This window comes from Quercus robur, chromosome 6 (assembly GCF_932294415.1).
Source record: "Quercus robur chromosome 6, dhQueRobu3.1, whole genome shotgun sequence".
Taxonomy (NCBI): Eukaryota; Viridiplantae; Streptophyta; class Magnoliopsida; order Fagales; family Fagaceae; genus Quercus; species Quercus robur.
Genome location: NC_065539.1, coordinates 52,536,067 through 52,563,643, shown reverse-complemented (window position 1 = coordinate 52,563,643; position 27,577 = coordinate 52,536,067). Strand labels below are relative to the sequence as shown.

Below are 27,577 nucleotides of genomic sequence, written 5' to 3'. Positions count from 1 at the left end.
ATAATTTGATATTAACAGTAACCAAATATATAAATAATAAAACAAAAAAATATGGCAGCTCTTGTAATTTCCTAGAAATACAGGGCCTATTAACATTCCTTTCGCCTCTTCTTTTTATCTCCGCAGTGATTCCCATTACCACTCTGCACAATCCCAAAAAAGGAGAGGTTTCCATTAACAAACAAAACCCATTTTTCTTCCTTCTTCTATTGCCTCCAGAATTTCATTTCCAAAATTTGCAATTCCCAGTTCTTCAAATTCCCCATTCCTTGTTAAAAAAACTTCAAAATAAATCTCACACCCACAAAGAGGGAATTTGTTTTCCTTGACACTTGTTAGGCCCTTCTTTTGTATCTCTTTCCATTAGGTTTTGTCTAAATTCCCATCAAAACTCAAAAACCCATTATTATTTCCAATTCCCCTTTATGATTATTCCTTTTCCACCTCACAATCTGATGATAAAGCCTTAAGATTCCCATCCAAAATTGGGTCTTTTTTTTTTCTTCTTCTTCACAAAGACCATCTTTTCTTTTTCACTACTAGTATATAAAAATTCAATCTTTCATTACTTTTCTCTTTATTTAAGCATCGAATCCTTAAGGGAGAAGAAAAACGCAAAATTCTTCAGCAAACATGAAGGTCCACCCTATGCCAAAGAAGCGAAATATCACAATCCAATACAACATCAATTCAAGAAACCCACTCTCCGAAGCTCAAGCTCTTCTGGGTCTGTCTTCAAAGAAGCTAAGGCGCTTACCCCATGTGTTTAGCCGAGTTCTCGAGCTTCCATTTCGGTCCGATGCTGATGTGTCGATTGAGGAAAAACCGGATTGTTTCCGATTCATAGCCGAGACGGATGAGAATATCGGTGAAGTGAGGGCCCACATGGTTGAAATCCATCCTGGGGTGACAAAGATTGTGGTGAGGGAAGGTGGGTCGCTTGAGTTGTCTCTGGATAGTTTGGAGCTTGATATGTGGAGGTTTCGGCTACCCGAGTCGACTCGCCCCGAGTTGGCTAGTGCGGTTTTTGCTGATGGAGAGCTTATTGTGACTGTGCCAAAGGGTGATGAGGAAGGTGTGGAAGGTGGTGGGGGAAATGGAAGTGATGGTGGAGATGAAGAGATTTGGAGAGATGGGAATGGTGGCGGCTTTAGAGGAGGTATGGGAGGTAGGCTTGTGCTTGTACAGTAATTATTAAAAAAAGAAAAAAAAAAGTTTTAAATTATTCGCTCTTATTTTGAGTTGGGTTTTTAGTTTTGAAGTTAGTGGGGTGGGTGGTGGGACTAGTTTATGTATGCTTCTACTTCCTTTGTTGTTGAATCATGAAATGTTGTTTTTGTCACATGGAAAGTGTGATGGCAATGGCAATGGCAATGAAGAATGAATATGATCGTTGAGTCTTATTATTGTTATTACTTTTTATAGAGATGATAGAATTTGAACCTGTGGCCACTGCTTTATGATGATTGCCCGATATCGATAGCTCAAAACATCAATTGGTTTTTGGTATAAGTGGAATTCGAAGCCAATTCCGTTATTTGATTTCAAGAGACTTCATCAGCTGAGCTAATTAGAATCCACTGAATGTAAATTTTGTACTAGTTCATTGATGTCGCTTTACTTTGGCATGTTTTTGTTTTTTTCCACTGACATTTTGTTTTGTAGGTTAGATGGTTCTTGATGTATTGTAGGATTAGTTAATTTGGCTAGAGAGTGGTGTTGAAAGTTGAAGCACTTTCCTTTTTGTGTTTACTTTTGAATAAACAAAACCTTATGGTTGTCTGATGAAAACTTTGTCTTCTTCTTTTCTTCCTTTCTTAGGCCTTTATACTGTTGCTAAGTAAAAAAATAGAACAGAGAACATAGTTGTGTCAGGTATTATGTTGTTTGCCTTTCTAAGGTTGAAGATTCTTAGTCAAATAGTGGTCACTGTTTTGAATACAATAATTGTCTTTATGGGATCCCAGAAGTTTTGAGTGTTTCTACTTTTTCCCCTTGCAATTACCTGGTGATTGACTGGAACATTATAGTCTGGTCTGAATTTCTATGCCAGTGATTCTTGTAATCCACCAGGTAGGAAAATTCACTTCATAATTCATGATAAATCAAATGCATTATTTTATTTTATTTTTGCCGAGAATTGATTCCTTAGTTGCTCCATGCATTGTAATGAATATATGCTTTTAGCCCATTAGTAGAAAGCCATCTAATCTTAGACCTAAGCATTTCATTTTGCCTTTTACTTTTAGTGATTAAAATATCCCTTTTAGCCTATCTAGATTTCACTAAGTGATGAAAATTTACCTTATCTTACAAGGCCACTAGGTTCTTTGATTTCTTTTTTGTTTTCCTTAAGGAGTTAAAGTCTACTTTTCCTCTCTTTTTCTTTTTAGTCCCAATTGACGTGATCCCTACTGTTGTGTTTGTATTGCAGTCTTGGCATTTGAACTTTTTTAGTGGGTCCACCACATCCCCTTAGTCTGACATTAAAGATATTCATTGGCAATATTATGATCAGATTATCTTGTTCCTCCCAAATCCTGCTTTATGTTGCTTGACTTTCTACACGCTTTCTTTGGTCTACCAATTACAATATCATTTTTCTCTTTCTTTTCTAAATTACTTAACTATCTGTGATAGTGCAGCAGTCTCAGCCAAAGTTCTTTCTGATGCTTGAGCAAAGATTTTAATTTAAATATTCTGGAATGAGATTGGAGGAAGAATAAATTTTCTGTTTGATACGTTGCTTGCCACGAGAGATTTCATTATAGTTAGATTCCTTTTCAAGCGTTAGGGATTTTGCTTTCTCTGGAAGTGAAAGACCTGTTCTTTGGGGAGTTTAGAATTATGGATCACTTTAGAGGTCTAATTGCATTTCCCTACATTACAACTTTTAATATAAGTCCTCCTGTCTTTAGCAATAGAGCTATTGTAGGGCTGTTTAGAAATTTTGAGTTTTGACGTATGGTGTCATTCAACATTTCTAACTTAAATCAGATCTTTCATAATTCTCATGAATTCTGTCATTCTATTAAGTATTATTATGCATTTCTAACTTAAATGATATCTTTCATAATTCTCATGAAATCTGTCATTCTATTAAGATATCTTTCATTATGCATTTAGTGCTCTACTTGATTAAGGTATTTCATTGTGCCTGTGTGAAATTTTTACGATGAAATTTTTCCTTAACCTGGAATGGTTACTTACCTCATTACAATGGTGTCATTCGGTTTCCGATTAATTCAGAGGAAAATTAATGGTAGTAGTGCTGTGTCATGTTTGACTTGCAGATCAATAACCAATGTAAGTTGAATGCTTCCTTTATGCGTATTAGTGACTTGAAACTTCATTCAGTAAACTGCAAATTAAGGAATGCAATCTATGAGCATTTGTATAAAAGAAAAGGTAGATGCAGAAAAACCAGAAAGGAGTCATGCACTAATGTTCTTTGTTTCAGTTCTTGAATGGCTTATTTTAGAATGAAGTTTTGTTTTTGCATTTTTTTTTTTATGGTTAACTCTGTATTTTGTCTATTTTAAACCAACACGTGAGGCACATGGCCCAGGTAAAATCTTTGAATTAGTCAACAACGAATTTTGTAGTCTAGTCATTTTGATTTGGGAAACGAGTCTTTTCTTGAATGTTAATTTGAGTAATTTTTTTTAAGCTGATTTACCTTGAAATGGTACTTACACTTCAAATAATACTAAACTTTCCCCTCCTACAGTAATGGTTGGAGGGTGAGATTGATAGTTTAAACGAGCATTCAGCTGTAGTATTTTGTTGAAAAGTATTTTGTTTATTTGCTAGAAGTTGATTTAAGTATCAACTCTTAAGTATAGTTATACCTGAGGCCTTAAAAGTCGTATAGATAAGATAAAAATTCAAGGAACTATTACAACAGACATTGTGTAATTTGCTAATTAAAATAAATAAATAAATGATGTGACATGATATACATCTTCTGTAATTAAAACTTTTATCATATCTTTGTCATAGACTCCATCCATTTGGTCTATTTCAAAAGGAAATAGAAAGATATACCTTTACCACGTTTTTAAATGTTCATTGTTACGTTTTCAAAAAAAAAAAAAAAATGTTCATTGTTACAAATGCATGCCAGGACCTTAAAACACGTATAAAGAGACAGAATCTGGTAATCCATTTCTGGCCTCCATCACATAAAGTAAATGCAGGAACGAATTTGTGCTTGCGTTTCCGATTCCCTTCGTAGCAATGGGCTTTTGCATTGCACTCTCAGTCGTCAGAAAAAGTTATTCCAAAATTGTCAGCTTACTGCCGTAAACATGTTTGCTTTGATGAATTCAGATCAGATTGCGGGAAATTATTCCTCTTGATGCTATAATTAATCATATCTCCTATATTCAGCTTACATCAAAGATCACTATTTGCATAAATATACAAAGAATAAGAAAGTCTCTCTTGCAGCAGTGCTTTGAATAAAACTCTTTTTTTTTTCTTTTTTTCTTTTTTAACAAGATCAAAATTTTCAATTTCGGGTATTAGTAACACAGCTTTTGAGGTTACTCTATCGGAGACTTTTGTTTGGTAATCCTACCAGAGACATCCCATCCCATTAATAAATGTGCACCAAACAGGAAAAAGAAGGGGGAAGTTGAAATTATAGGAACAAATTGCAATTCATTCGATTTGATAAGTTGCTCCTAAGAACATGCATCCATACCTCAAAATATTGTTCCATGGGAAAATTTGTCTAATGAGACACCATCACAGAATGTGGATCCCACAAGTGTGTAAGACCCACTGAATGTGAGAATGTGTTTCATGAGACGGTCTCATGAAATACTTTCTCGTTCCATGGAAGCATAAGTTGCAACCCAATCTAATGTATACAGATACTACCTATGGCCACCACAAGCTGTTTACTCAAGAAAAATGGTGACTAGTTAAACTGTGAGGGAAAAATTCATTGAAAGTCTAACATGGCCAAAAGGATTTGAATCCAACCGGTTTTTTAATCTAAATGTTGTTTTAATATATCGCAGGTAATCTTTTCACAATCCCTTTGCCAACTCTTACACTGTTTTTCTGCGGATCCACCACTGTTTAATTAAGCATTAGGGTAGTCAGAAGCTCCAAACTGAATTCTCATCGCTTTGATGTGCTGTTATCGCTGCACAAGCAGATTCTGCAGTATCTCTGCTACATGACCCCACCAAAAACTGACAGGGTGTATATGCTCTCCAAATATACAGGTGATCAGTTCAAGATCAAAATTTGATGAACAGATGACGAATTAAACTGTATAGTTTTGAGGGTTTAGTTCTGAGTTTCCAAACCGAAGTGTTCCTTAAGGATTCCTTTAGAAGTCTTCCCAAAGCCATTGGCCACCCTTTCCATATCCTTGAGTTTCCTCAGTTCCCGTTTTATCTGATCTACTCTATTCAAGACAGCATCGAGCAAGGCATTTGGGTCAGCTGATGATGCGCAACGTGCTAGTTCAGACCTCTCTTTCTCAAGTTGCTGATACAGATTAAGAAGAAAATTCTTCTGCACATGAAGCCTTTCCTCTGCCATTTTAAATTCAGAGTCCTGTGATTTTCGCAGTGCCTGTAGAACTTGTTCAATCTCATCCTCAAGCCTTAGAGATTCTGATTGATGGTCAAAAGCAATGGACAAAGTGTGCCCTGAGCTTGTTCTGACATTTAAAGGGTCTTCGTCATTCATAACTTCCAGGGTAGCATTTCCATGATCAAAGGCACCTGCTTGTGAAAACAAACATCCAAGGCTGAGAGAAGTAGAATGGTTTAACAAACATCTGTATTTATAATAACAATGTCAGAGACAGTGGTATGACTTGATTCAAAGCAAAACTGTTTCCAGGTCGAGAGACGTGCATGCATCAGCCATTAAATTCACGGATCAACAAATTTCAGCATTTGCAAATATGGTTTTCTAAAGTTTGGCCAAATGTAGGTAGACTTGTTTCATAAGAAATAAGTTGAAAAAACCTACCATTTCCATAAGAGAGGGAGATAAGAGAGTACAAAACTTTGGGAGGCCGTTTCTTATACTTGTATGACTATATGCCCATAGAAAAACCTTGAGCAGAGTTAACCCAATACATTTTCATGCAGTGTCCAGCTAATCTTAAGTTGTTGGCAGAGTTTGCTGATTAATTTGAATTATTTAAAATGGAAAATTACCTGTGGAAATTGCTGAGAAGCTGTCTTCCACTTTCCAGATATCTTCAAGAGAAGTCCCACTTTGAAGCTGATGTAAATATCAAATTGTCAGACTGCTGGTTGGTTTTACACACCCTGAAAGAGGGCCGGGATAACTTCTTTAGAAGAAAGCTAAAAACTTCAATACCTAGAGATCAGTTTTACCTTTGCAATGGCTGATTCAAAACGAATCAGCAACCTCTTTGCACTGGTTTTCTGTGAACCACCCAAGATGCAGACACCAACACTTAAAATCTTCTCTATGTCATCACGAGAATCAATAGATTCACAAGTTTGTAAAAACCTCGCAGCATGTGAAACCAGATCTGTTCTAGCATCACAACGACGGCAATAGTACTCGGCATCTAATCCAATGCTTCCTCCTACTGTCCCAGCCATGTAACATCGAAGAGCACAGTCAATGTGAGCAATATGCCCACATATATAACCCTCATCCACCACCGCTTCACATTTGATGTGACTGTAGCCTCCATGCTCTGAATTTATAAGCTTGCTACATAAGATACAACAACAATCATGGCAGAACCGAGGTTCGCTGCAGCAAATATCACAGGGCATGGCAGCTAATGGTGGTTTTTCTGATTGCTCCAAGATGCTGCTGCACATTTTATTGCCAGCCTTACAACCCCCAGTATCAGTTGGGGAATCAGACACACCATATTCTGCCATCTCTTCAAGAGGTATAGTCAATAAATTTCGCCGTTCCACATGACCTGTAGCAGGGCAACATTGTTAAAGAAGAACAAAAAAGATTAACAAGTGTTAAATCTAGACATCCATATTTACAGTGGTATTAACTTTAAGCATTTAACATTATTCTAAATACAGTCTCAAAATTACTGCATTGATACTGATCATAACTGATGTACTATCAAATAATTACAGGTAATAAAGAATTTTAGAAAAATGGCAAATAGTTGACGGAAGTGTAACAGAGGGGTCAACTTGGTCAATTTCTGTATACCTAAGGGGTTTAAAATTCAAATGGATAGTAAAGGGGTGTGTTTGAAAATGACCCAAACCTCATGGGGTGTTTTTGCAATTTTCCCTTTAATAAACCAAAATAAAATATTATAAAGAACATATATAAGAATGCATAATCATGAAACAGTCTTGAAGATAATTCAATATGAAGGTCCACGCTAGACCACCCAAAAAACAGGAGTAAAAATCCAACAGGCAAGGTGACAAATGATCTCTGAGTTATCAATTCTGTTATCTAATATATAAAGTACTCCATGAACAAAATTGAAAATCCGAAAGTTTATTGATGTTCTCAAGATCCTCTATGTAAAGTCAAATGGTAGCATGGCATTTTGAAAACTGGCATCATTCAACTATTCACTAAATGTGATTATCACGATGACTTTATATATAGAAGGTGAGAATTTAATCAACCATTGGCATAACAACAACGACAACAACAATAACAACTAAGCCTTAGTCCCAACATCTTAGATTAGATATGGATCATCAGCAAACTAATTAGGATTGGCCACATGTATTCTTTTTTGCCATTCTATCATATCCATAGTTATACCCTCCATTATCTCTGTTATCTCCTTAACCTTTGCCCTCCACATCTCTAGCTTTTCTCGTTCCCCCAAACTCTTCCTTACTGTTGTATTTGTTGTATTAATTGCTCTGCTCTGCACATGACCAAACCATCTCTAGTGACTCTATCATCTTTTCATTTATAGAGGGGATTTTCTCATTTTATATCCTATCTTTCCTTGTATTTCCATTTATCCATCTAACATTTTCTTTTTTAGCTACAATTATTTTTTGAACATGTAGCTTCTTAACAGCCCAACATTCTACAACATTGTGCATAGCTAGTATTATAGCTATCTAATAAAAATTTTCCTTTAACTTACAAGGTGTTCTACAATCACACAGTACTTCTATTGCACTTTGCCACTTCATCCACACTACCCTTATCCTACGATTCGCATTCTCTTCAATCTCTCCACTCTTATGAATTATTGATCTAAGATATATCAAAAGCTTTCACTTTTTAGAATCTCTTGACCATCACATTTTACAACCCATTCATCTTTATTTCTACTTTTACCAAACCTACATTCCATATTTTGTTTTATTTCTACTTAGCCAAAATCCTTCAAATTCTAGAACATCAGTCCAAATTTCTAACTTAACATTAACTCCACTTCTAGTTTCATCAACAAAATCTAAAGACATCAAGGAATAATAAGAAGAACAAACATTAATCATTTGAATATTGATGAGTCTTTTGATAGGCTTTAAATTGCAACTAGCATAAAATAGAAAACACCAGACCAATCATGAGCTTTAGGACACTGATCTCATGGATTCAGCAACAAGATGCCAATCATATGTGTTGCCTGAAGACATATAACCTCTGGAACCAGTGTTAACTACAAGCCTGTTTAGTACAACTTATTTTTCAGCTTTTTGAAATTGGACTACTTGAAAAAATTGCACATATAAATAAGTGAGGTTTTTAAAAAAAAAATGTGAAATACTTTGAAAAGGTGTGGTTTTAAGAGATTGTACTTTGAAAAAGCACAATGTTAAATGGCTACACCAAACGGGCACCTAACCAGACTAGAAAATGGCTCTAAATTCATGATTCAGCAATGCTGGCTACACTAGCAACTACTAAATTGTAACATGAACATAACTAAAAAAAATTTAGTATAAAAGTATTTGTTCAGGGGACAATGCAAAAGATGATATTTAATAATATCAAAACAGAAATCTCAAGTTTACGACAATAGAAGTGAAAAATAAATTTTTGATAAGAAAAAGTTTTGTTAATTACAGCTGACCATTTGTCAATGCCGATTTCTTTGCCGGGATCTTCCAGCTGAATGAGTTGAAAAATGCTTCAACGTCAGCACCAGGGAATGCTGCTCGGATATACCGTTCAAGAGAAAGTTTGCTTGCAAAACCATGTTTCCTACGTGATGAGTTTGATGAGCTCTCAATACGACGGCAAAGGCGCTTTGGAAGATAAAGGTACCTGTCCAAATAGTGTCCAGTACTAGCAATTCTCTTCCCCACCCTCCAAGTCCAAGTGTCACCTCGATTGGGCCAATTTACAGGAGCATATGGCAAACCCTCACCAGAATCATCAGGTGAAACCGGCATTAGAAGAGAACCATTTTCATTTGTCCCTGTTGTGCTTCCGTTATTTTCATCATAAAAAACAATCTCCATATGTATCTTTTTCCAGCTGACAACTGGCTGTGCCTGCTGAGCTGCTCAATGCCATTTAGATATCAGTGGCAGTAAAAAAATTACAGAACCTACTAAATTGCAAAAGTAAAGCCATTTTGAAGGCTCCAGACCTTACTGGTTCTGACTTAAACTTCACACACACACACACACGCGCACGCCAAAAAAAAGGAAAACAATGCATATATTCAAATATAAACTTTGTACATTGAGGCATATTAATCAGAAAACACTAAAAAAGCAACTTGCTCCTCGAAAAGAAAATAAGACACTATAAAGATAAGTGCAGCAGTGCAGCCACCATCAGTGTTGTTAAAAGTGCGCTTAGGCACGCTTAAAGCTCAAAGCCCAAGGTCTAAGAGCTTCAATTGACCGAATGTGAATCTCATTTAATAAAGTATCCTTTTCTTCCTTCTGGTGCTTTTTGAGGATGTACAAAGCATGCCTAGGTTTGCTTTTCAAATCTTTTGCTAGATATATATGAGTCATTATAATTGATCGATGGATCTCGAAAGTAAAAGCATGAACCATTCATTTATTATCCCAACACCATATATAAGGTGTTGTACTACACAAACAATTTTTTGTTTACATGTTAAAAGACACATAAGGATAATTTACCATTCTTGTGCTTTTTGATCTTTGTCTTTTGGGAAATATTTTGATTGAATCATATACTTCATTTTGATCATATCTATAACACTTATGTATTTTTATAATGCACAAGAAAATTATATAATGATTTTAGTTTAAACTTTATATTACTGGTTTATCATATTGTCCAATGATAATTGTTCTCAAAAACACTTTGTACGTCCCTTTTTTATTTCTAAAACTCTTTAGGATCTCCCATCTAATTATTTGTAATTTTTTAAATAATTTGCGTTCATCATCATGAACATGAAGTATTTCTCATTTTTAAAAGGCAGAGTTCGTTGGCTTCCTAGGATTTTAGTGTTAGTTCATGTCTGCAACAAACAAAAGTCGTACTCCTTTTCACCTATCCAAAAATAAATAAAAAATCCTACTCCTTTTCTTAGAGATATTTTGTAGATGAGACAAGAAATACTAATTAATAAATCCCATTTAGGTATCCCATAGGTACTTAAATTAGCCCATATAACTTATATAGATTTCTACCAATTATTCATCAGGAATGTTTGAAATGGAAGCCCATTTACATACTTGTTAGTAATAGTAACTTGAAATAAAAGCAGATCATGAAATCATTAAATTGATCCTGCAGCATGAATTTCCATATAGCCTCAATTTCCTTTTCTTTTCTCACTACTTCGCTCTCCACCTTGCTCTTACAAAGGGAGAACGCGCCATTTTAAGCTAGAGAAGTCGCGCCTCAATTTACCCAAACAAATAGATACATCCATTTCTTCAAATCCCACATAAATTAAACAGATCTACACAAATTACATAAAATAACAAGAGAAACGCACATCACAGGTTTTCTTTGTCACACCCGTACTCACAAAAGACCAACCAAGAAATGAAGACAACTTACATTACCAAAAATTTAAACGCCGTAAAAATTACTATTAGCCATGAAAAATTACAATTCTCATTCAATTAAAAAAAAAAAAAAAATTGCATGTTTCTTTTTTTAGTATGTTCTGGAAATTTCTAGGTTCCAAACAACAAATAAAGTCAAACATAAACACTAATCCTACATAGCTCGAAAAACTCCCAAACACCCGAACGAAAACGATGTTATCTAGAAGCGCCACATACATACATTTTAATTATCGAATGAATCCAGAACATTGATTTAATTTTAAAACACAGTTAATTAATTATAATTATTACAAGTTCAAATAATTTAACCAAAAAAAGAAAAAAGAAAAAAAAATCACCTGAAACTAGCTGTGTTCCTCAGATTCACAATGAAAAGGTTTCCGATCCCAACGAATCAAGCTCGTTAAAGAACAACGAAGCTAAAATGAAGTACAACGAGGTTTGGAAATGAATTTTTTTTTTTTTTTTGAAGTGTTCAAGAAAACAAAATTTCTGAAACCGAAATCAAAGAGAGAGAAGAAACGTTGTTGTTGTTTAGGTTTAGGATTTAAGGAACAGAACAGAAGGATTTGCGGAAACACAGGTGAAAAAGCAAAGGTACAAGAACAAGAAGAAGCGAAGCCCTAACTAAAACCCCAACACAGAATTTTAGAGAGAGAGAGAGAGAGAGAGAGAGAGAATCTTAACAGCAAAGATCGTCGTTGTGGACATTTTTGGAATTTAAATGGATGACATGTGGGATCTTGGGGGAGAGATTTGGAAATGACGCTTTTGCCCCCCTCCCCTCCATCATCTTCCAATCCATGTTTTATTTTTGTCCTAAATTCACCTGAAATATTATATTTTTCCTTTTTTAAAAAAATATTATAAAATAATTTTAAATATATATATTTTAAATTATTTAATTTTTAGTCATAGTATGATTTTTAATTTTTAGGTAACTTTGGTTATAGAGTTTATCTTAAAGTAAAATGTGTTAATAATTTTATATTGCTTCTTATTAGTCTTTTTTAGATGTGCTAAGGTTTTTTTTTTTTTTTTTTTTTTTTTGTTATTGAATATTATGGCATTCTTAGAGCATTAGCAGTCGGGGATGCAAAAAAGTTTTATTTTGTATCCTCAAAAGTCTACTTTATCTATTTTACAATCTTATTTTACAATTCTTTCAACATCCCAATTTATATTTTTACATCCAACTGATTAAAATAATATAAACCATACAAATATAATAAAAAAAATTATATCTCTTCCATTCCTCTATTTCCTCTCTTTCTCTATCTTTATCTCTTCGGTTTGTCTCTATCTCCCAAGCAAACTAATCACAACCACCACTGCACCAACACACATGCCCAGCAAGGTAGCGACCACCACCACCACACACTCCAGCAAGGCAACAACCACCACCACCCAACCATCACACACACCCCACCAAGGCAGAAACCACCAACAAAACATAAAAGAAAGAAAGAAAAAAACCAGCAAATACCAATCACCAATCATAACAACCACCCAAACACCAAAACCACAAATCTAGCCACCCAATCACCATACCAACATCGATTCGGCCACCTAAACACCAACCCACAGCCCATCCCACGCCTACCACGATCCACCAAAACCCATAATCCATCCAACCCACAATCCCCACACCACCACCATCGCATCGCCCACGACCACCAGAAACCCACAGATCTCGTCTCCACCACAGCCCCATCTGATCCACAACCCGCAACCCATGTCTCCACTACAACCCCACCCGACCCACAACCCACAACCAAGAAAATAATATCTCCAAATCAAGAGAGAGAGATGAAAAAAGAACAAAGAAGAGAGAAGAGTTGGAGAAGAAACGATAGGGATCGAAGACAGAGAGTGAGAGTGATTGAAAAAGAAAAGAAGAAGAGAGAGAGTCAGAGATTGAGAAGAAAGAGAAGAGAGAGGAAAGAAAAAAAATATTATTTTATTTATCCATCCTTGGCTATAGTAGGTTGTATATATCCATACTTAATGTAGCAGGTTGTAAAATTTTTTTAGGTTTTCATACCCAAATGGAGCTCATTTTTATGGGTTTAGTGTGTATAATAGCAACTGGGGGGTGATTACACCCCCCACTACTAATGCTCTTAAGTTGCAACGACAAGTCGTTATAATTTAATTGTAAAATATATGTTCTAGTCTTATGAAATTTGGTATTTTCTTTTACTTTTACTATTTTATAGTTTTTTATTCTTTTTTTATTTTATTTGGATGACAGTATAATTTGATAGATAATTCAAAAAATCTCAATTTACTTTTATGTATTTAATTTGTTATATTCTTAACTTATTTTCAACTAGGTAATAGAATTGTTTTTAAAAGTATAGAAGAGTGAACACTAAATATTTTATTCCAATTATAAATTATATGTTGTATAACTTATAGTACTTATATTGATCTATTTCATGCAAATATGACGTGTACGACTCATCTTTTATTATTAACAAATATATTAAATTACCAAAATATTAAAAAAAAAAATGAGGCCTCTTTGAAATTTCTTTGAATTCTTGGTAATATAATTTTAATTTAAGAAGAATTTTTTAAAATTTACCAATAGAGTTTCACTTAAAGCAATTAAAAACTTCAATGGTTTTAAATTAAAATTTTATTTAGACCTAAAGGTAAATATGTAATTAACTGAATTCGTTACTGAAGTACAGCCACTTTTTTTTTTTTTTTTGAGAAAGAAGTACAGCCACTTGAGAAAGTGTAACCACTTGCCAAAAAAATAAAAACATTTTGTATAACCGCGTTTGGCTCAAAGAAAGTGTAACCACTTGCCAAAAAAATAAAAACATTTTGTATAACCGCGTTTGGCTCAAAGAAAGTGTAACCACTTGCCAAAAAAATAAAAACCATTTGCTATAACCGTGTCTTTTGGTATTCAACTTTTAGGTTTAATGTATTATTTTATATTTTTTTCCTTTTTTGGTGTCATCATTTCTGCCACAAGTCAATCTATTGCCACAAATCATTCTATCTATTTAGATATGCACATCCAGTGGAAGTTAACACCGGATATGTTTGGATTCAGATAAGTGTTCAAGAGTAGTTACATGTCTTTAATTCAATGTGTCCAGTGATAATTTTCACTGGACACAAGCCGCCCTCTGCATATTTTTGTTTCAAAAAAGAAAAGAAAAGAAGATACGCTTATTTTTCAACTTATTTATTTTATTTAATTTATGTACAATTTTTAAAAATCTTACTATTTTAAGTGCAACGTATTCTTATTTAATTCTCACACTCTATTTTTTTTTATACAAGATAGAATTTTTACTCTAAACCTAATTTAAGTGTATATGTGTGTGAAACTTCCTCCTAGAGACTTGAGCCCTAACTCTTGTCCTCCATACCCTACAAGCATTTATACTTATGGCATAACTCACAATAAGTGTTTTACGTTATGCATATAAGCATACATGCACGTGCATAAGTCGTATTCAAGTTAATTACTTGAGGATGGATGTAATTTGGTTAATATTACATTGCTTAATTATTAAATTTTAATTAAATGTGTCTATTAACAAATCAATTATCAAGTTACATTATTTTTTAGTATCCTCTATTACTTGCAAACTTTCAAAATGATTATTGTCAATAACTTTCTCGTATATAAAATGTGGAATAACCATGTACAAGATCCTAAAGATATGTACTCTTTTCTTTTTTTCACCCACAATACATGATACGATCATAGTTGAAACAATCTCCTTTCATTACTCATAACCACAAATCATGTAGAACATTTCATTGAAATTGAGATGATTACTACTGGGGAAAAAAAGCATTTATTTGAATCACATGAAATGCATCAGTTCTAAATAACATTGCATTAGTTCAAAAAAAAAAAAAAAAACATTGTATTTGCACTCTAATATAAAAATAAGGCAAGATTTATGTACAGTACTTAGATGCTGTTCTTTAGGTTCACTTTTTAAGATTTTGCCATGTGAATTTTTTCTTATGAGATGGAAGTATATTTTTTAGTTAAATAGCTATAAACCAATCCTAAGAAACAGCATTTAGGGTACTGTATCTAAATTTTGTTTATAAAAATAAGTATATATATTTTTACAATTTAACTATTTTAATAATATAATATTACATTTTCTGTGAGGTTTAAAATGCCTTTACAATATGGCTAGGCGTTTATTGTGAAAACCTTGGCCTTTTTTGCCTCAAGGATCTGCAAGGTTAATTATTGATGAGTGGAGTGAACTTTTAACATGAATTTTGTCTAGGAGTTCTGATTGTATATAAGCTTAAAATTGAAAGCCCACAGTTTGGTTCTCTGTGAAGATATCTTGGAAGATATAAACAATAATCTACCGATATAGTAGTCACAAACTTGTGTCAGAGTTAACCAAAAAACTAGACAGAATTACCAACAAGCACCAGTGGTCTAGTGGTAGAATAGTACCCTGCCACGGTACAGACCCGGGTTCGATTCCCGGCTGGTGCAACTTATTGTTTTTTCAATTAAGTTTTGTTAAACTGCTAAAATAGGACTTGAAGCACACAATCTCTGTGTCTTTAAGGCCATTATGCAACATGAGTTCCCCGTTTTATTTCTTCATCAACTTTCTTCGACCCTAATTATAGCTGATTTGAGATTCCTTGTCATCTCACTTCTTAGTTTTCTTGTCAAAAAATGAAAAATAAACTTCTCAGTTTTGCATTTGATTCAGAATCTACATACAATAATACCAAATTAATTCAAATGAACACAAATACTAAATTCTTTATATTTTGGTAGAATATTAAATATTTCAATTGTTAACCAAATTAGTTGGAAAAGATTAAAGAGTGATTGTGCACCACCTCAATCACCTATATGTTGAGATTAGACAATTAGCAGTGCGTGTGTTTTGCAGTGTACTGGATGGTCAAGGCTTATGGCTAAAGGTACATACTCATGCCACAAGTGAGACTGTCAAACTCTGTGATTGATTAGATTATAAGCTAGTTTTTTGCTTTTTACTTTATATACACAGCTTTTTAAAACTTCATTTTTTTAAAGTACAAGTATACTTTAACACATTTTTAATAAAAAATTAAATAAGTTGTTTCCAAATAGACAATTTTTCTAAAAAGGGTCACTTTATTGAGGAGTTCCCATGATAATTCCTTTCTCATCGAGAGTTTACAACAACTGAATCTTTGACGCATCAAACTCAGCTGAATGAAGTGGACGATAGAAGTAAAATGGTATCGCAAAGTGTAGGATGGAATTAAAGTCACAGTCGCAGCCTTGTTTTTAAAAGATTAAGGACATGTAGGAAGATATCAAAGAATGTGAAATATGAAAAATTAGTTTCATGACTTGTTCATGTGTTGTGAACAAATAAAAATAAGATTATGGCCTGAGGGCTTAAGACTCAATCAGATATTTTCTTTAGTCACATTCAAACTTGGCTGTTCCATTGCTTGAGAATGATGAAAAGAAAGTTGATACAAGCAATTAACCTCATCCTCTTTCCATTTCCTTACTAACACGTTGTCCCCATTTCATTCATTAGATTAATGAGGGTTTAACAATTTTGTTAGTTCTTACCATTTTGCTTTCTAACACCTACATTAAAAGATGTAGGGTGACAAGAGTGCACAATTTGCGTTGGCATGGGATGTGGTCATTACAGAAATTATGAATGAACTAACACAAAAATTTACAAATCGAAAGTCTCTACACTATAAGAGCTTGATCTTCCAGCTGACTGCTTTTGGACAATGACCTGAAACTTAATATTTGAAATGGAGGACTATTCACTCAGACATCTCCTACAAATGCTGGAACACGCTTTTCATTCCCTGTTGAGACTATTCTTATTATCTTGAAACCAAACAAGATACATGATGCATTAATTCCTCTTTGAAAATCACTAATAATTATCCAAAAGCAGCTTTTTGTATTTAGTTTATATCCATTAAATAAACCCTATCAGCTCTATATTATCATAATTGTTTCTCCCTTTGGTATGATATGGGAAGATACATTAAAAGATTCCAATAACTGATCACAAAATAGAGATACTGCACCGTGTATATGACTCACACAATAACGATGACTTCACTGGGAAATAAGATGCAACCATATATAGGTTACGTGAATGTCATTATTTTGACATAACTTGTTTTAGCTGCTGGATTTCAGAAATTTTATTTGCTTAATTCTCTATATCATCCAGATCCTGTAATACATAAAAGCGAAAGAAGCACTTAGCATAGAACATTACACATATGTGCACTTCAATATTGTCAGCAGCATGTGGATAAAATTCCTACTAAATAGTTCATTTACCAATGTTGGAATGTCAAAATACAAGGGATTGAACACAATTTAGTGCATTTCAGTATATATATATATATATAAAATAAAAAAATAAAAATTGGGTCCTTGGCATTTTGAAGTAATTCCAATTGTTCTTGTTTCGGCAATAGGCAATTAGCTACCATCCATCTTTGCTTGTGCAGTTGTGCTGCTTCACTGATTATCGAGGCTTCTATATGTTGCGCTCAACCAAAACTTATGCACCAAATTTCTACTTTCAATACCTCACCCCTCTTCTTCCATCAAAATTTCTTCTGAGTGCCTGATGTATGGATAAGTATAGAATATATTTCAACTCAATTCCTTATTTGCAAGTTATTCAATTCATATCAATTTTATTCGGATGCACATGGATATCACTGAAATAAAGAAATTTAATTTTAACACTTTCTGAAATCAAATATCATGTTCAAATTTAACTAATATTGATTCATAAAGTATCACTCTATTCATTATTGAATTTTTAATGTTTTGAGGGCATGAATTTTCAGTCTATCTCACATGTGAACTTGTGTCTTTGTCTGTGCAACACTGATGGCACATATACGCACATGTAGAGGAAAAATTAAGATAACAAATCTTGCTTATACTTAGCTGTTCAGAAAACATTCCTGTGGAGTATCAATAAAATAATTTCAGGGATCTTTTTATGGTACATAATACATTCCATGCATCAATTGCTATCTCTTTCTATACGAAATTATAACAAGAAGTCTACAACTAACATGGCATCAAAACTTTCTTATTTTTCCTAACATTTATTATTAATAAAGGTCACTCTTAGGGGGGGAAAATATGAAGGCTTAAATATGAAGAATGAAGCACTGCTCCGTATGGCATGATAAGATGCATTGACAGACATGAAGCAAAGATTTATTTAGGCTGATCGCTATAACCATGGTTACCTGTCTACTTTGAGGAAAAACTTCTGACTCACAGCTGAGACCCCTTTAGATATTATATTGTCTATTGAATTATATGCATGTATTCTTCATGCATAACCATCAACTGTTCTGCCACCTGCTTAATTAGCAATAATTCAATGTATCATACAATATCCAGAAGATTTAGGGCCTTTAAAGCTTAAATTCAAGTTGTTAATAAACAATCGTTAGCCAAAGGAATTCATTTCATTGACCAGTTTCAGATGAAATTTTGCATTTAGAAGTCACACCCAATTTCAGATGAAATCTACCTTTCTTAAAAATAAACTAGATAAAAATTATAGTTATACCTAAAAGAAAAGCTCAAAAAAACTGTAGCCTGACAAAGCAGCTACATACGGGGTTTACTCAGATATATAAAATTATTCTGTTAAGCAAATATGCATTCCTAAATCCTTATAGACAATTAGTGTTTGCAAAAAATTATAATTTATTTGCGGTTTAGTAATTAATGTTAATGCCAAGCACAAAATTTAAAGCTTAAAAAGTTTTGACTGCTATAGCTATATAATTAGATATTTTGACTCCAGTCCTAAATTAATCCAAACATATCAAACATGTTCTTCAACTGGGGTTCAAAATTCAAAGGGTGTATATAATACGTTACCTCCTCAATACTACCATCTTCAATCTCCGTGTTGAAGGAGAATAGCATGCATTCATGGAGCAAGTTCTCTAAATCCTCCACACAAAGCAGTGCTGTAAATCAAAAGAGACATATATAGGATTTCAAGAAAAGGGCCGAGAGAACATGGATGAATCATGATGTGAGCAAATGTAATAATAATATATGACCTTTGGGTTGAGAGAACCAGGAGAAGATATCGGTTTCGAGCTGGTGGGATTTCTGGAGAGAGTCATGGCCACCCCACTGGTTCTGGATGGCCATTTGGAGACCATTCCATCGAGAGAGAAGCAACGAGATTGCCTCTAGGAGATGACGCTGCTGCTGTTGCTGCTGCTGCTGATGATGATAATGATGAGGATGAGGAGGAGAGACTCCCAAAAGGGACTTACTGTGCCGAGCACTAGTAGTAGAAGGTACCATGCTAATCGACTCCATCAAGCAAGAATTAACTTTTACTTTAATTTGAAGGACCCTGATGATCAAAGCCTCCTGTTTAAGCCTTCTCTTCTCTTCTCGTCTCTCTACAGAGAGGACAGAGAGAGTGAGGGAGAGAGAGAAAGATAGATGGGAAGGGGGAGTTGGGTTTTGGAAGATGTCAGCATGGGGAGAGACAAGTACGGATCAGAGGAGAGAGTTTCGGGGAAGATTTTGAAAGAAAGCTGTTGACTTAGGCGGTTCTATTTTTGCACTTTGTTTTTTTTGGGATACATTTAACTCCGATATTAAACATACAAAGTTGTCACATATGATTAAAATGGTCTCAAGAGATTAGCCTAAATTTGAAATAAAGACAGTGAAATTTTATATGGATTCTTTCTTCTTTCTTCTTGCATTTTTTTTTTTTTTTGCCAAATATTTAGTTTTTACAAAAACATATTACTAAAACGTTTCTTTCCAAAGTTTTTTCAGTTCTGTAGCCCATTACATGAGTTTACTAAACTCAATTTTTACTTCTTTTCATGTAGATCATAGTATTTTCAATCAGACCATGGTTATTTGCCTGGAATTAAAGTTTGCTAAATTCGATTTTCACTTGAGTAAACTTAAATTTCAAAAGGGACTGCATGACAAAATAATTTCGAATAAAAGCTTTTTAATAATGTTTTTTTGTAAAAATGAAATATTTAGCAAAAATAAAGCTGCTTCTTCTTCTCATGGTTTTAAAATCCGGATCGAATTGGTTAGTTCAATGGAAAATCAAACCCCCAAGCCTCACCTAATCGTGGTTTTTAAAACCATTAAAAAAAAAAAAAAAATCAATAAAGCCGTTGGCCCTTTAGCCTTTGCATAAAATAGAGGCGCGCGAGAAACAAATTTAAAAAGTGGAACATTCTCTTCACTTTTCTCTCAGACACTTCCAATTCCTAAAAAATTCACCAAACAGAACAGAACCTCTTCTCTCCTTTTATGTAACACTGCAAAACCTCTTCATGGTTCTTCAACAACAACCATGACTACTTTAATTATCAACCAATACCATGCCTTTCCTCGCTCCCACCTCGCTCGCCGCCTTAATCGAATCGTCGATCTCGACTCGCTCCTCTCTCCTCGGCCGTGCCACCCATGCCCAAATCATCAAAACCCTCCTAACCCCTTTCCCTTCCTTCCTCTCCAACCACCTCATCAACATGTACTCCAAACTCGACCTTCCCAACTCGGCTCAACTCGTGCTCTCTCTCACCCCGTCTCGCTCTGTCGTCACCTGGACCGCCCTCATTGCTGGGTCGGTCCAAAATGGTCATTTTGTTTCTTCTCTCGTCCACTTTGTAAACATGCTCCGTGAAAATATTCATCCCAATGACTTCACTTTCCCTTGTTTGTTCAAAGCCTCGGCCTATCTTCGAATGCCCTTTGTGGGGAAACAGGTTCATGCCATTGCGGTTAAGGATGGTCAGATAGCTGATGTCTTTGTGGGGTCTAGTGCTTTCGATATGTACTGTAAAACGGGGCTGAGAGAAGAGGCTCGGAAGGTGTTTGATGAAATGCCTGAGAGGAATTTAGTGACGTGGAATGCGTATATTTCTAATGCAGTGCTTGATGGGCAACCGAGAAATGGGGTGGAGGCGTTTATTGAGTTTCTACGTGTGAGTGGGAAGCCTGATTCGATAACGTTTTGTGCATTTCTCAATGCGTGTTCTGATGCTTCGTATCTGGAGCTTGGGCGACAATTGCATGGGTTTGTTATTCGGATTGGGTTTGAGGCAGATGTGTCTGTTTCGAATGGGCTGATTGATTTTTATGGCAAGTGTTGGGAGATTGGATCATCTGTGATGGTTTTTGAGGGAATGGGTCGGCGAAATGATGTTTCTTGGTGCTCTTTATTGGCTGCACATGTGCAAAATGATGAGGATGAGAAGGCGTGTATGGTCTTCTTGCAAGCTAGAGAAGAAGGCGTTGAGCCAACGGATTTTATGCTTTCAAGTGTTGTGAGTGCTTCTGCTGGTCTTTCGGGTCTTGAATTGGGCAGGTCAGTTCATGCACTGGCTGTAAAGGCATGTGTGGAGGGGAATATCTTTGTTGGGAGTGCAATTGTTGACATGTATGGGAAATGTGGAAATATCAATGATACAGAGCGAGCCTATCATGAAATGCCTGAGAGGAACTTAATCACTTGGAATGCAATGATAGGAGGGTATGCACATCAAGGGCATGCAGACATGGCTTTGGCATTGTTAGAGGAGATGATGTCTGGTGGCAATGAGGTGGTACCAAATTATGTAACTTTGGTTTGTGTATTATCGGCCTGTAGTAGGGCAGGAGCAGTGAAATTGGGCATGGAAATTTTTGACTCAATGAGGACAAGATATGGGATTGAACCAGGGGTAGAGCATTATGCATGTGTAGTGGACTTATTGGGGCGAGCTGGGATGGTAGAGCGTGCCTATGACTTTATAAAGGAAATGCCAATTCGGCCAACAACATCAGTTTGGGGGGCTCTTTTAGGGGCTTGCAGAGTGTATGGGAAACCTGAATTGGGGAAGATTGCTGCTGATAACTTATTTGAACTTGATCCAAAAGACTCGGGCAATCATGTGGTGCTTTCTAATCTTTTTGCAGCCACTGGCAGGTAATAACACTGTATGAAAACAAAGCCAATCATGTCTTTTCATACTAAGCAGTCAAGAGGTTCCACAAATTTATTACTTCCTCAAAATTTGATTAATCAAATTCACTCCCATTGACATCCATGAACTCCTTAGGCAGTTTATATCTAGATAATAAAAGAATTGGTTTAAAGATGTCATCTTTCATACTGATATGGTTTATCTAGGAACTAGAGACATTGTAATGCTTTCGCTTTTGTGCACATATATGCTTTCTTTTGCAGAGTTTGAGAGAAATAATTGGTAGGCAGTCTTAACCCCAATTTGGTATACTGATTATATTTAATAAATAATTAATGCAGGTGGGAAGAAGCCACTCTTGTGAGAAAGGAGATGAAGGATGTTGGTATAAAAAAGGATGCAGGCTGCAGTTGGATCTCTGTAAAGAATGCAGTCCATGTCTTTCAAGCAAAGGATACTTCCCATGAAAGGAACTCAGAGATTCAGGCAATGCTAGCTAAACTAAGGAGGGATATGAATGAAGCTGGCTATGTACCTGATACTAATTTTGCTCTCTATGATTTACAAGAAGAAGAGAAAATATCAGAAGTTTGGTACCATAGTGAGAAGATTGCCCTTGCATATGGCCTCATAGCTATCCCTCCTGGAGTACCTATAAGAATCACAAAAAATCTTAGGATTTGTGGAGACTGCCACAGTGCCATCAAGTTCATCTCTGGCATTGTTGGTAGAGAAATTATAGTGAGAGATAACAATCGGTTTCATCAATTTAGAGATGGCCAGTGCTCTTGTGGAGATTATTGGTGATAGCTTAATATTTTCAAATTTCAACAATTTCGTATGGGACAGAGCTTTCTGACAAAAATTATTGAGATTCTTTCTATACAAGACATGGTAGTTTTTAAATTATTGGCGGGTAGGATATGATTCCCAAGTTTAGAGGATTTAATTTTTACTTGCCACCTTTTGAGTCACTTTGTTCTATAGTGTTGATTGGTCACACTTGTATTTCAAAATTTTACATGGATGTATAAATCACAAGTAGGCTGTACCTTGAATGTGTGTTCCCCGCTACTCTTCTCTTGAGGACATAGTCTGTACCAAATCATAAATGTCCATATTAGTTATTACACATTTCCATTCATAAGTCGTACCAAATTAGTGTTAAGTAGCTTGGTTATTTCACCATTTACTTACTATGCAGTTGTTTTGTTACTCAAAATCATTAACCTACCACAACTCGATCTGACTTGGATTGTTTTGGGTTAGTTACTCATGGGGAAGGTCTCTTGTTGACAATTTGTTGGTGAATCAGGCCAAAAAAATGGGGTAATTTTTTCCGGTTGAATAGAGTGATCAGGATTCAGCTATAACAATTTTTTTAAAAAAAATTTATAGGTAAATGAAAAAAGAGTGAGGTGTGTTTGAATCCTAGACATCAAACACAACTAAAGATGTTAATACAGCACACCAATAAGCTATAAATTGAATTCATGACAAGTTTACCTAAACATCGAGGATATTTATAGTGCTTTCAACCCCACTAGGTGTCAAATGCTGAGAAGATAAGATTTATTTTACACGAACCTAACACGATTCGAATACGTGTCACTGATGCACTAGACCTAAATTTAGCCCGTTTTGCATAAATAGCATATACGATAACAATATTTATAGTACTTTCAACCCCACTAGGTGTCAAATGCTGAGAAGGTAAGATTTGTTTTGCACGAATCTGACACAATTCGAACATGTGTCACTGATGCACTAGACCTAAACTTAGCCCGTTTTGCATAAATAGCATATACCATAACAATAATATAAGGATTTATTCCATGTCAATAATCCAACATTGGTACTAATTCAGTTCTTGTATTGTTCCTATTAACTAATAAACCATGATTATCATTTGGACGGTTGGACCGCTTGGTTAGCCACACTCCACAACTCTTTGACCCAACTGATTGCTGACAAGTACAACAATATTTTCTCTACATATCACACATCCCCATGGACCCCAACAATGCATTACTAGCCTTTGGCTCAAAGCCCCTCAACTCCCATCTCCATTTTCCACAACCCCGCCAAAGTACCGAACCATTTTCCACAACCCCACCATAGTACTGAAACAAATACTATTGAACACACACACACACACCCCAAAAAAAAAAAAAAAAAAATGGCAGCATCAGTGGCCACAGGAGTGTCCCTCAACCACATCTCCAGAGAATCCTCAGATATCAGACGCCTTGCCAACTTCTACAAAGAGGTCTCCCAAGAAATCTCATCCCAAAAAACCTTTGTTTCTATTACAAAATCTCTTTTCTTTTTTATTTTTTTGTTTCTAAAGTTTGATTGTGTTTTTGTGCAGATTTTTGGGTTTGAAGAGATAGAGAGCCCCAACTTTTTGGAGTTTAAGGTAATATGGTTGAACTTGTCCTCAGCTTTCCAACTCCACCTCATCGAGAGGAACCCCAGTAGCAATCTTCCAGAAGGTCCCTGGAGTGCCACGTCTCCAGTTGCTGACCCCAGCCATCTCCCTAGAGGTCACCATATCTGCTTCACTGTCTCCAATTTTGAGTCTTTTCTGCAATCTCTTAAGGTAAAATATTCCTTTCTTTTTTTCTTTTCTTTTTTTACCCTTCACTTATTTAGGATATTGCTGTTAGTAATTCTTTTTGGGGCAAATTAGGTTGTTCTATATTAAATAAACTAGGTTGTTCTATATTAAACAAACTAGGTTGTCATCCTTGTTTACGCATGGAACATTCAACAGTAGTGTTGTCATCCTTGGTTACGCATTGAACATTCAACAGTAGTGACAATGATCTAATCTAAGTAGGGTGGTCATCTTGATTTTTATGCTAACCACTATGATTTGGTAGTACCAAAATTAAGACAATTAAAATGGACCTTAGGCACAAAATTACACTACAGTTATACGCTAATTTGGATTCTAATCGTGCTTCGATTAGAATTTTTAAATTAAACCATGATGTTTAAGACAGTTGCAAATTGAACCTAATGGTTTCATGAGCTTCAAATCGAATCATGGACTTTTTAAATAGTTTCATTATAAAGTTGAGCTTTTTTTTTTTTGTTTTGATTTGGGGTTTGATTGATAAAGTTGATTGCTTTGGTCCCTTAAAAGTGATCCTTTTTTGGTATACAACTATTGAATCTGCAAGTGATTGTTGTTATAGGTGTCAGTTTTTGGTGGACTCAGATTATACCTTTATTTTTACCATTTTATGTGATCAAATAGTTGGTAATTTTAGAATTTTAGTGAGAGTTTTACCTTGATGAGCCGATGAGGATGTTGAATGGGGTGGGTTTAAAATTTTAAGAAAAATAAGCTTAGAGATGTAGGGCTTGAAAATAGTTTTTGTATCGATTATTAATACTTAATATTTAAGACTGATGAGCACAGTTACTGCCTCTAACTAAAGGGTAAGATTGTGAAATCAAGCCAATGGTGTGCTTGGAAAGTTAGGTGGTCACTGGTCAATAGAAATTTATACTTTGGAAATTGGCTTTGTTCATTGGGAAGTAAACAGCAGAAATGTGTTTTGGGGCACTAATCACATGCATAATCTGCTGCGAGCTATGTGATAGTGTGTGTGTTTTTGTTTATGGTGAGGCAGTGTGTCTTGAACCTATAACCTCATTCCCACCATATTATTGTGGGTAGAAAGTACCATCTGAGCTGGAGCTTATTGGCCTTATGGTTAGTGTTGGAGAATAAATCTATTCTTTGAATGAGTTTATTTGGGACCTTAAGAACTGTATGTTCCATATATTGGTTACCTTGTTTCACTCTTAGAAAACTCTTGTACCGTTAAGCCAAAAGAATTGAATAGGGGAGTGTGAATTGAAATGGTGTCTGATGGTGTGTTCTTCATTTGAGTCTGCATATGGCAGAAAATGAGAAGTGACTGGAAATGCTGAAAATTTTAGCAAAATTTTTGAGATACTCTGCTTGCTCCAGCATTAATCATCGCAGAACAGTGGTGTGTGTGTTTTTTTTATTTTTTATTTTATTTTATAGTAATTTTTTTTAAATATTAATTGCTGGCTAAAGTTTAGTTGGTGCTGCAGGAAAAGGGAATTGAAACTTTTCAAAGGTCCCTTCCTGATGGGAAAGTTAAGCAAGCCTTCTTCTTTGATCCCGATGGTAAGCTTTTATGTTGACAATGTATTGCCTAAGGGGTTTGGGGGAAAAATAAAATTCCCCCCAGACACACACTAATGTTAGGGTATTACAAGTTTTACCATATAAGCTTTACAAACTAAAGTATCAATTTTAAACACACAGCAAAAAAAAAAAGACACAATTAAGTAATTAATATTATGTTGTTAACATGGCACCAATTACATAAGTTGCCATGTTAGTTTGTAAATATTTTGTAGTAAAATTAGTATCTTTAGTATTTTCCAAATATTTTAGTATTTCAAGATGGCAGTTTTCATGTGTCTTGATTGCTGTGAATCCTCATCGTACAACATAGCAACTGAAAGTTGTTGCACTTAGGAATTAAGGATATACTTTATTAAGACCAAGAAAACGAATGTACATTTGAAAATTGTACTGTAATGTTCAGGTAATGGATTGGAGGTTGCATGTCCGGTTCCGCAGCAGTAAATATGATGGCTTCTGATCAAACTGGAATTTCTTTTCTGACAATAAGCTACAGTGAAGAGCCGGGTTTACTCTGTCATTATTTAATCCTTGCTAAAATGGTGTTATGTAACAATAATATTGGAATTGTGTGCATATACCTTTCAGTGCTGTTTCATTGAAAACATCAATTGGTATCTTTCAAGTGCCTGATGTGTCATTGAAAAGCTGTAGCATGGCACCAAAAGGATGAATGGCAAACATGATGAAGTAGTAATGGAACATATGAGATTCTTCCTCTCATGCTCTTTTACATAGATTGCATTTTTTCCATAAGCAATTCGGTGGATTGGTATGAATTTGTGACAAATGCAGGTTTTTCGTTGAGTATAGCTTATCTTGGAATATTTATAGCGTCTTCTTATGCTGAGCATAAAATGCAAATAGACAGGAGTTAGTCACAGAGATGATATATGTCCAAAAATCATAGACAGTTGTCCTATAGATGATTCATGACGCTGATTCCTCTCATGCTCTTTTACCTAGACTGCATTTTTCGATATTATTTTGCAGAGAATGCAAATAGACAGGAATTTGTCTTCCATCCAGTGCTTCACATGTGACATGAAACCGATACTTGTCCAGAAATAGGATTCATGCATATGTGTGGTTCAATCAATGACCCGCTGAGGCTCCTATTGCTAGTAGTCCTCTATCTTTCAAATCTGTTGAAGGGAAAGTAAAAGGACATTCAAGAAGCAACTCCCATAACAACCTCTGAGTGTGGTCAGACTTCTAATGTTAAACTACTTCATTGCTTATTGCTAGAGAATTAGTGTTTCATGAACCAAGTTTAGTAAAGGATATATTGTTAGGCACTGTCATTGCATTTTTTTCCGTTTGGCACTTAAAAGCCTATTTTCAAGATCATTATAATCCAGAGCTGGCAGTATGAATCGTGGAGGCTGGGGGA

The 27,577-nt window shown here is 35.0% G+C and overlaps 5 protein-coding genes and 1 non-coding gene across 7 annotated transcripts; 4 read left to right on the top strand and 2 right to left on the bottom strand.

Annotated features, from left to right (window-relative positions):
• Positions 1–115: 115 nt before the first annotated feature.
• On the top strand, positions 116–1,403 carry LOC126689431 (uncharacterized). The gene has a single exon (XM_050384622.1). It carries the CDS (start codon positions 634–636, stop codon positions 1,189–1,191), a length of 558 nt encoding a protein of 185 aa, XP_050240579.1. The 5' UTR covers positions 116–633; the 3' UTR covers positions 1,192–1,403.
• A 3,261-nt stretch (positions 1,404–4,664) lies between these two features.
• On the bottom strand, positions 4,665–11,673 carry LOC126689429 (protein OBERON 2-like). 2 transcript variants are annotated; one of them, XM_050384620.1, is made up of 5 exons: positions 11,318–11,673; positions 9,044–9,475; positions 6,375–6,943; positions 6,192–6,258; positions 4,665–5,747 (listed from the first exon to the last, which is right to left on the bottom strand). In XM_050384620.1, the coding sequence occupies exons 2-5, from the start codon at positions 9,432–9,434 to the stop codon at positions 5,305–5,307; spliced, it is 1,470 nt and encodes a 489-aa protein (XP_050240577.1). In that variant the 5' UTR covers positions 9,435–9,475; positions 11,318–11,673; the 3' UTR covers positions 4,665–5,304. The 2 variants fall into 2 exon arrangements, with proteins under 2 accessions (XP_050240577.1, XP_050240578.1); XM_050384621.1 differs by having other exon boundaries at positions 9,044–9,470.
• A 3,739-nt stretch (positions 11,674–15,412) lies between these two features.
• TRNAG-GCC (transfer RNA glycine (anticodon GCC)) lies at positions 15,413–15,483 on the top strand. Its single transcript has one exon. It is a non-coding gene; the product is annotated as a tRNA-Gly (tRNA).
• A 2,832-nt stretch (positions 15,484–18,315) lies between these two features.
• Positions 18,316–19,499, bottom strand: LOC126690360 (uncharacterized). The gene is made up of 3 exons (XM_050385466.1): positions 19,089–19,499; positions 18,901–18,992; positions 18,316–18,369 (listed from the first exon to the last, which is right to left on the bottom strand). Exons 1-3 carry the CDS (start codon positions 19,354–19,356, stop codon positions 18,316–18,318), a joined length of 414 nt encoding a protein of 137 aa, XP_050241423.1. The 5' UTR covers positions 19,357–19,499.
• Positions 19,500–20,220: 721 nt separating this feature from the next.
• LOC126689428 (pentatricopeptide repeat-containing protein At4g14850) lies at positions 20,221–23,144 on the top strand. Its single transcript, XM_050384619.1, has 2 exons — positions 20,221–21,988; positions 22,328–23,144. Exons 1-2 carry the CDS (start codon positions 20,400–20,402, stop codon positions 22,791–22,793), a joined length of 2,055 nt encoding a protein of 684 aa, XP_050240576.1. The 5' UTR covers positions 20,221–20,399; the 3' UTR covers positions 22,794–23,144.
• Positions 23,145–24,016: 872 nt separating this feature from the next.
• Positions 24,017–26,921, top strand: LOC126689427 (glyoxylase I 4). Its single transcript, XM_050384618.1, has 4 exons — positions 24,017–24,255; positions 24,358–24,588; positions 26,085–26,160; positions 26,588–26,921. Exons 1-4 carry the CDS (start codon positions 24,166–24,168, stop codon positions 26,626–26,628), a joined length of 438 nt encoding a protein of 145 aa, XP_050240575.1. The 5' UTR covers positions 24,017–24,165; the 3' UTR covers positions 26,629–26,921.
• The last annotated feature ends 656 nt before the right edge of the window (positions 26,922–27,577 follow it).

Coding starts and splice junctions, on each gene's coding strand:
- LOC126689431 (XM_050384622.1), top strand. CDS start 634: ATGAAGGTCCACCCTATGCCAAAGAAGCGAAATATCACAATCCAATAC.
- LOC126689429 (XM_050384620.1), bottom strand. CDS start 9,434: ATGGAGATTGTTTTTTATGATGAAAATAACGGAAGCACAACAGGGACA. Junction 6,259..6,374: donor TTGAATCAGCCATTGCAAAG/GTAAAACTGATC, acceptor TATTTACATCAG/CTTCAAAGTGGGACTTCTCT. Junction 5,748..6,191: donor CTTCTCAGCAATTTCCACAG/GTAATTTTCCAT, acceptor TTTCACAAGCAG/GTGCCTTTGATCATGGAAAT.
- LOC126690360 (XM_050385466.1), bottom strand. CDS start 19,356: ATGGAGTCGATTAGCATGGTACCTTCTACTACTAGTGCTCGGCACAGT. Junction 18,993..19,088: donor CTGGTTCTCTCAACCCAAAG/GTCATATATTAT, acceptor TTTGATTTACAG/CACTGCTTTGTGTGGAGGAT. Junction 18,370..18,900: donor AAGATGGTAGTATTGAGGAG/GTAACGTATTAT, acceptor CTAATTAAGCAG/GTGGCAGAACAGTTGATGGT.
- LOC126689428 (XM_050384619.1), top strand. CDS start 20,400: ATGCCTTTCCTCGCTCCCACCTCGCTCGCCGCCTTAATCGAATCGTCG. Junction 21,989..22,327: donor CTTTTTGCAGCCACTGGCAG/GTAATAACACTG, acceptor TAATTAATGCAG/GTGGGAAGAAGCCACTCTTG.
- LOC126689427 (XM_050384618.1), top strand. CDS start 24,166: ATGGCAGCATCAGTGGCCACAGGAGTGTCCCTCAACCACATCTCCAGA. Junction 24,256..24,357: donor TTGCCAACTTCTACAAAGAG/GTCTCCCAAGAA, acceptor GTTTTTGTGCAG/ATTTTTGGGTTTGAAGAGAT. Junction 24,589..26,084: donor CTTTTCTGCAATCTCTTAAG/GTAAAATATTCC, acceptor TTGGTGCTGCAG/GAAAAGGGAATTGAAACTTT.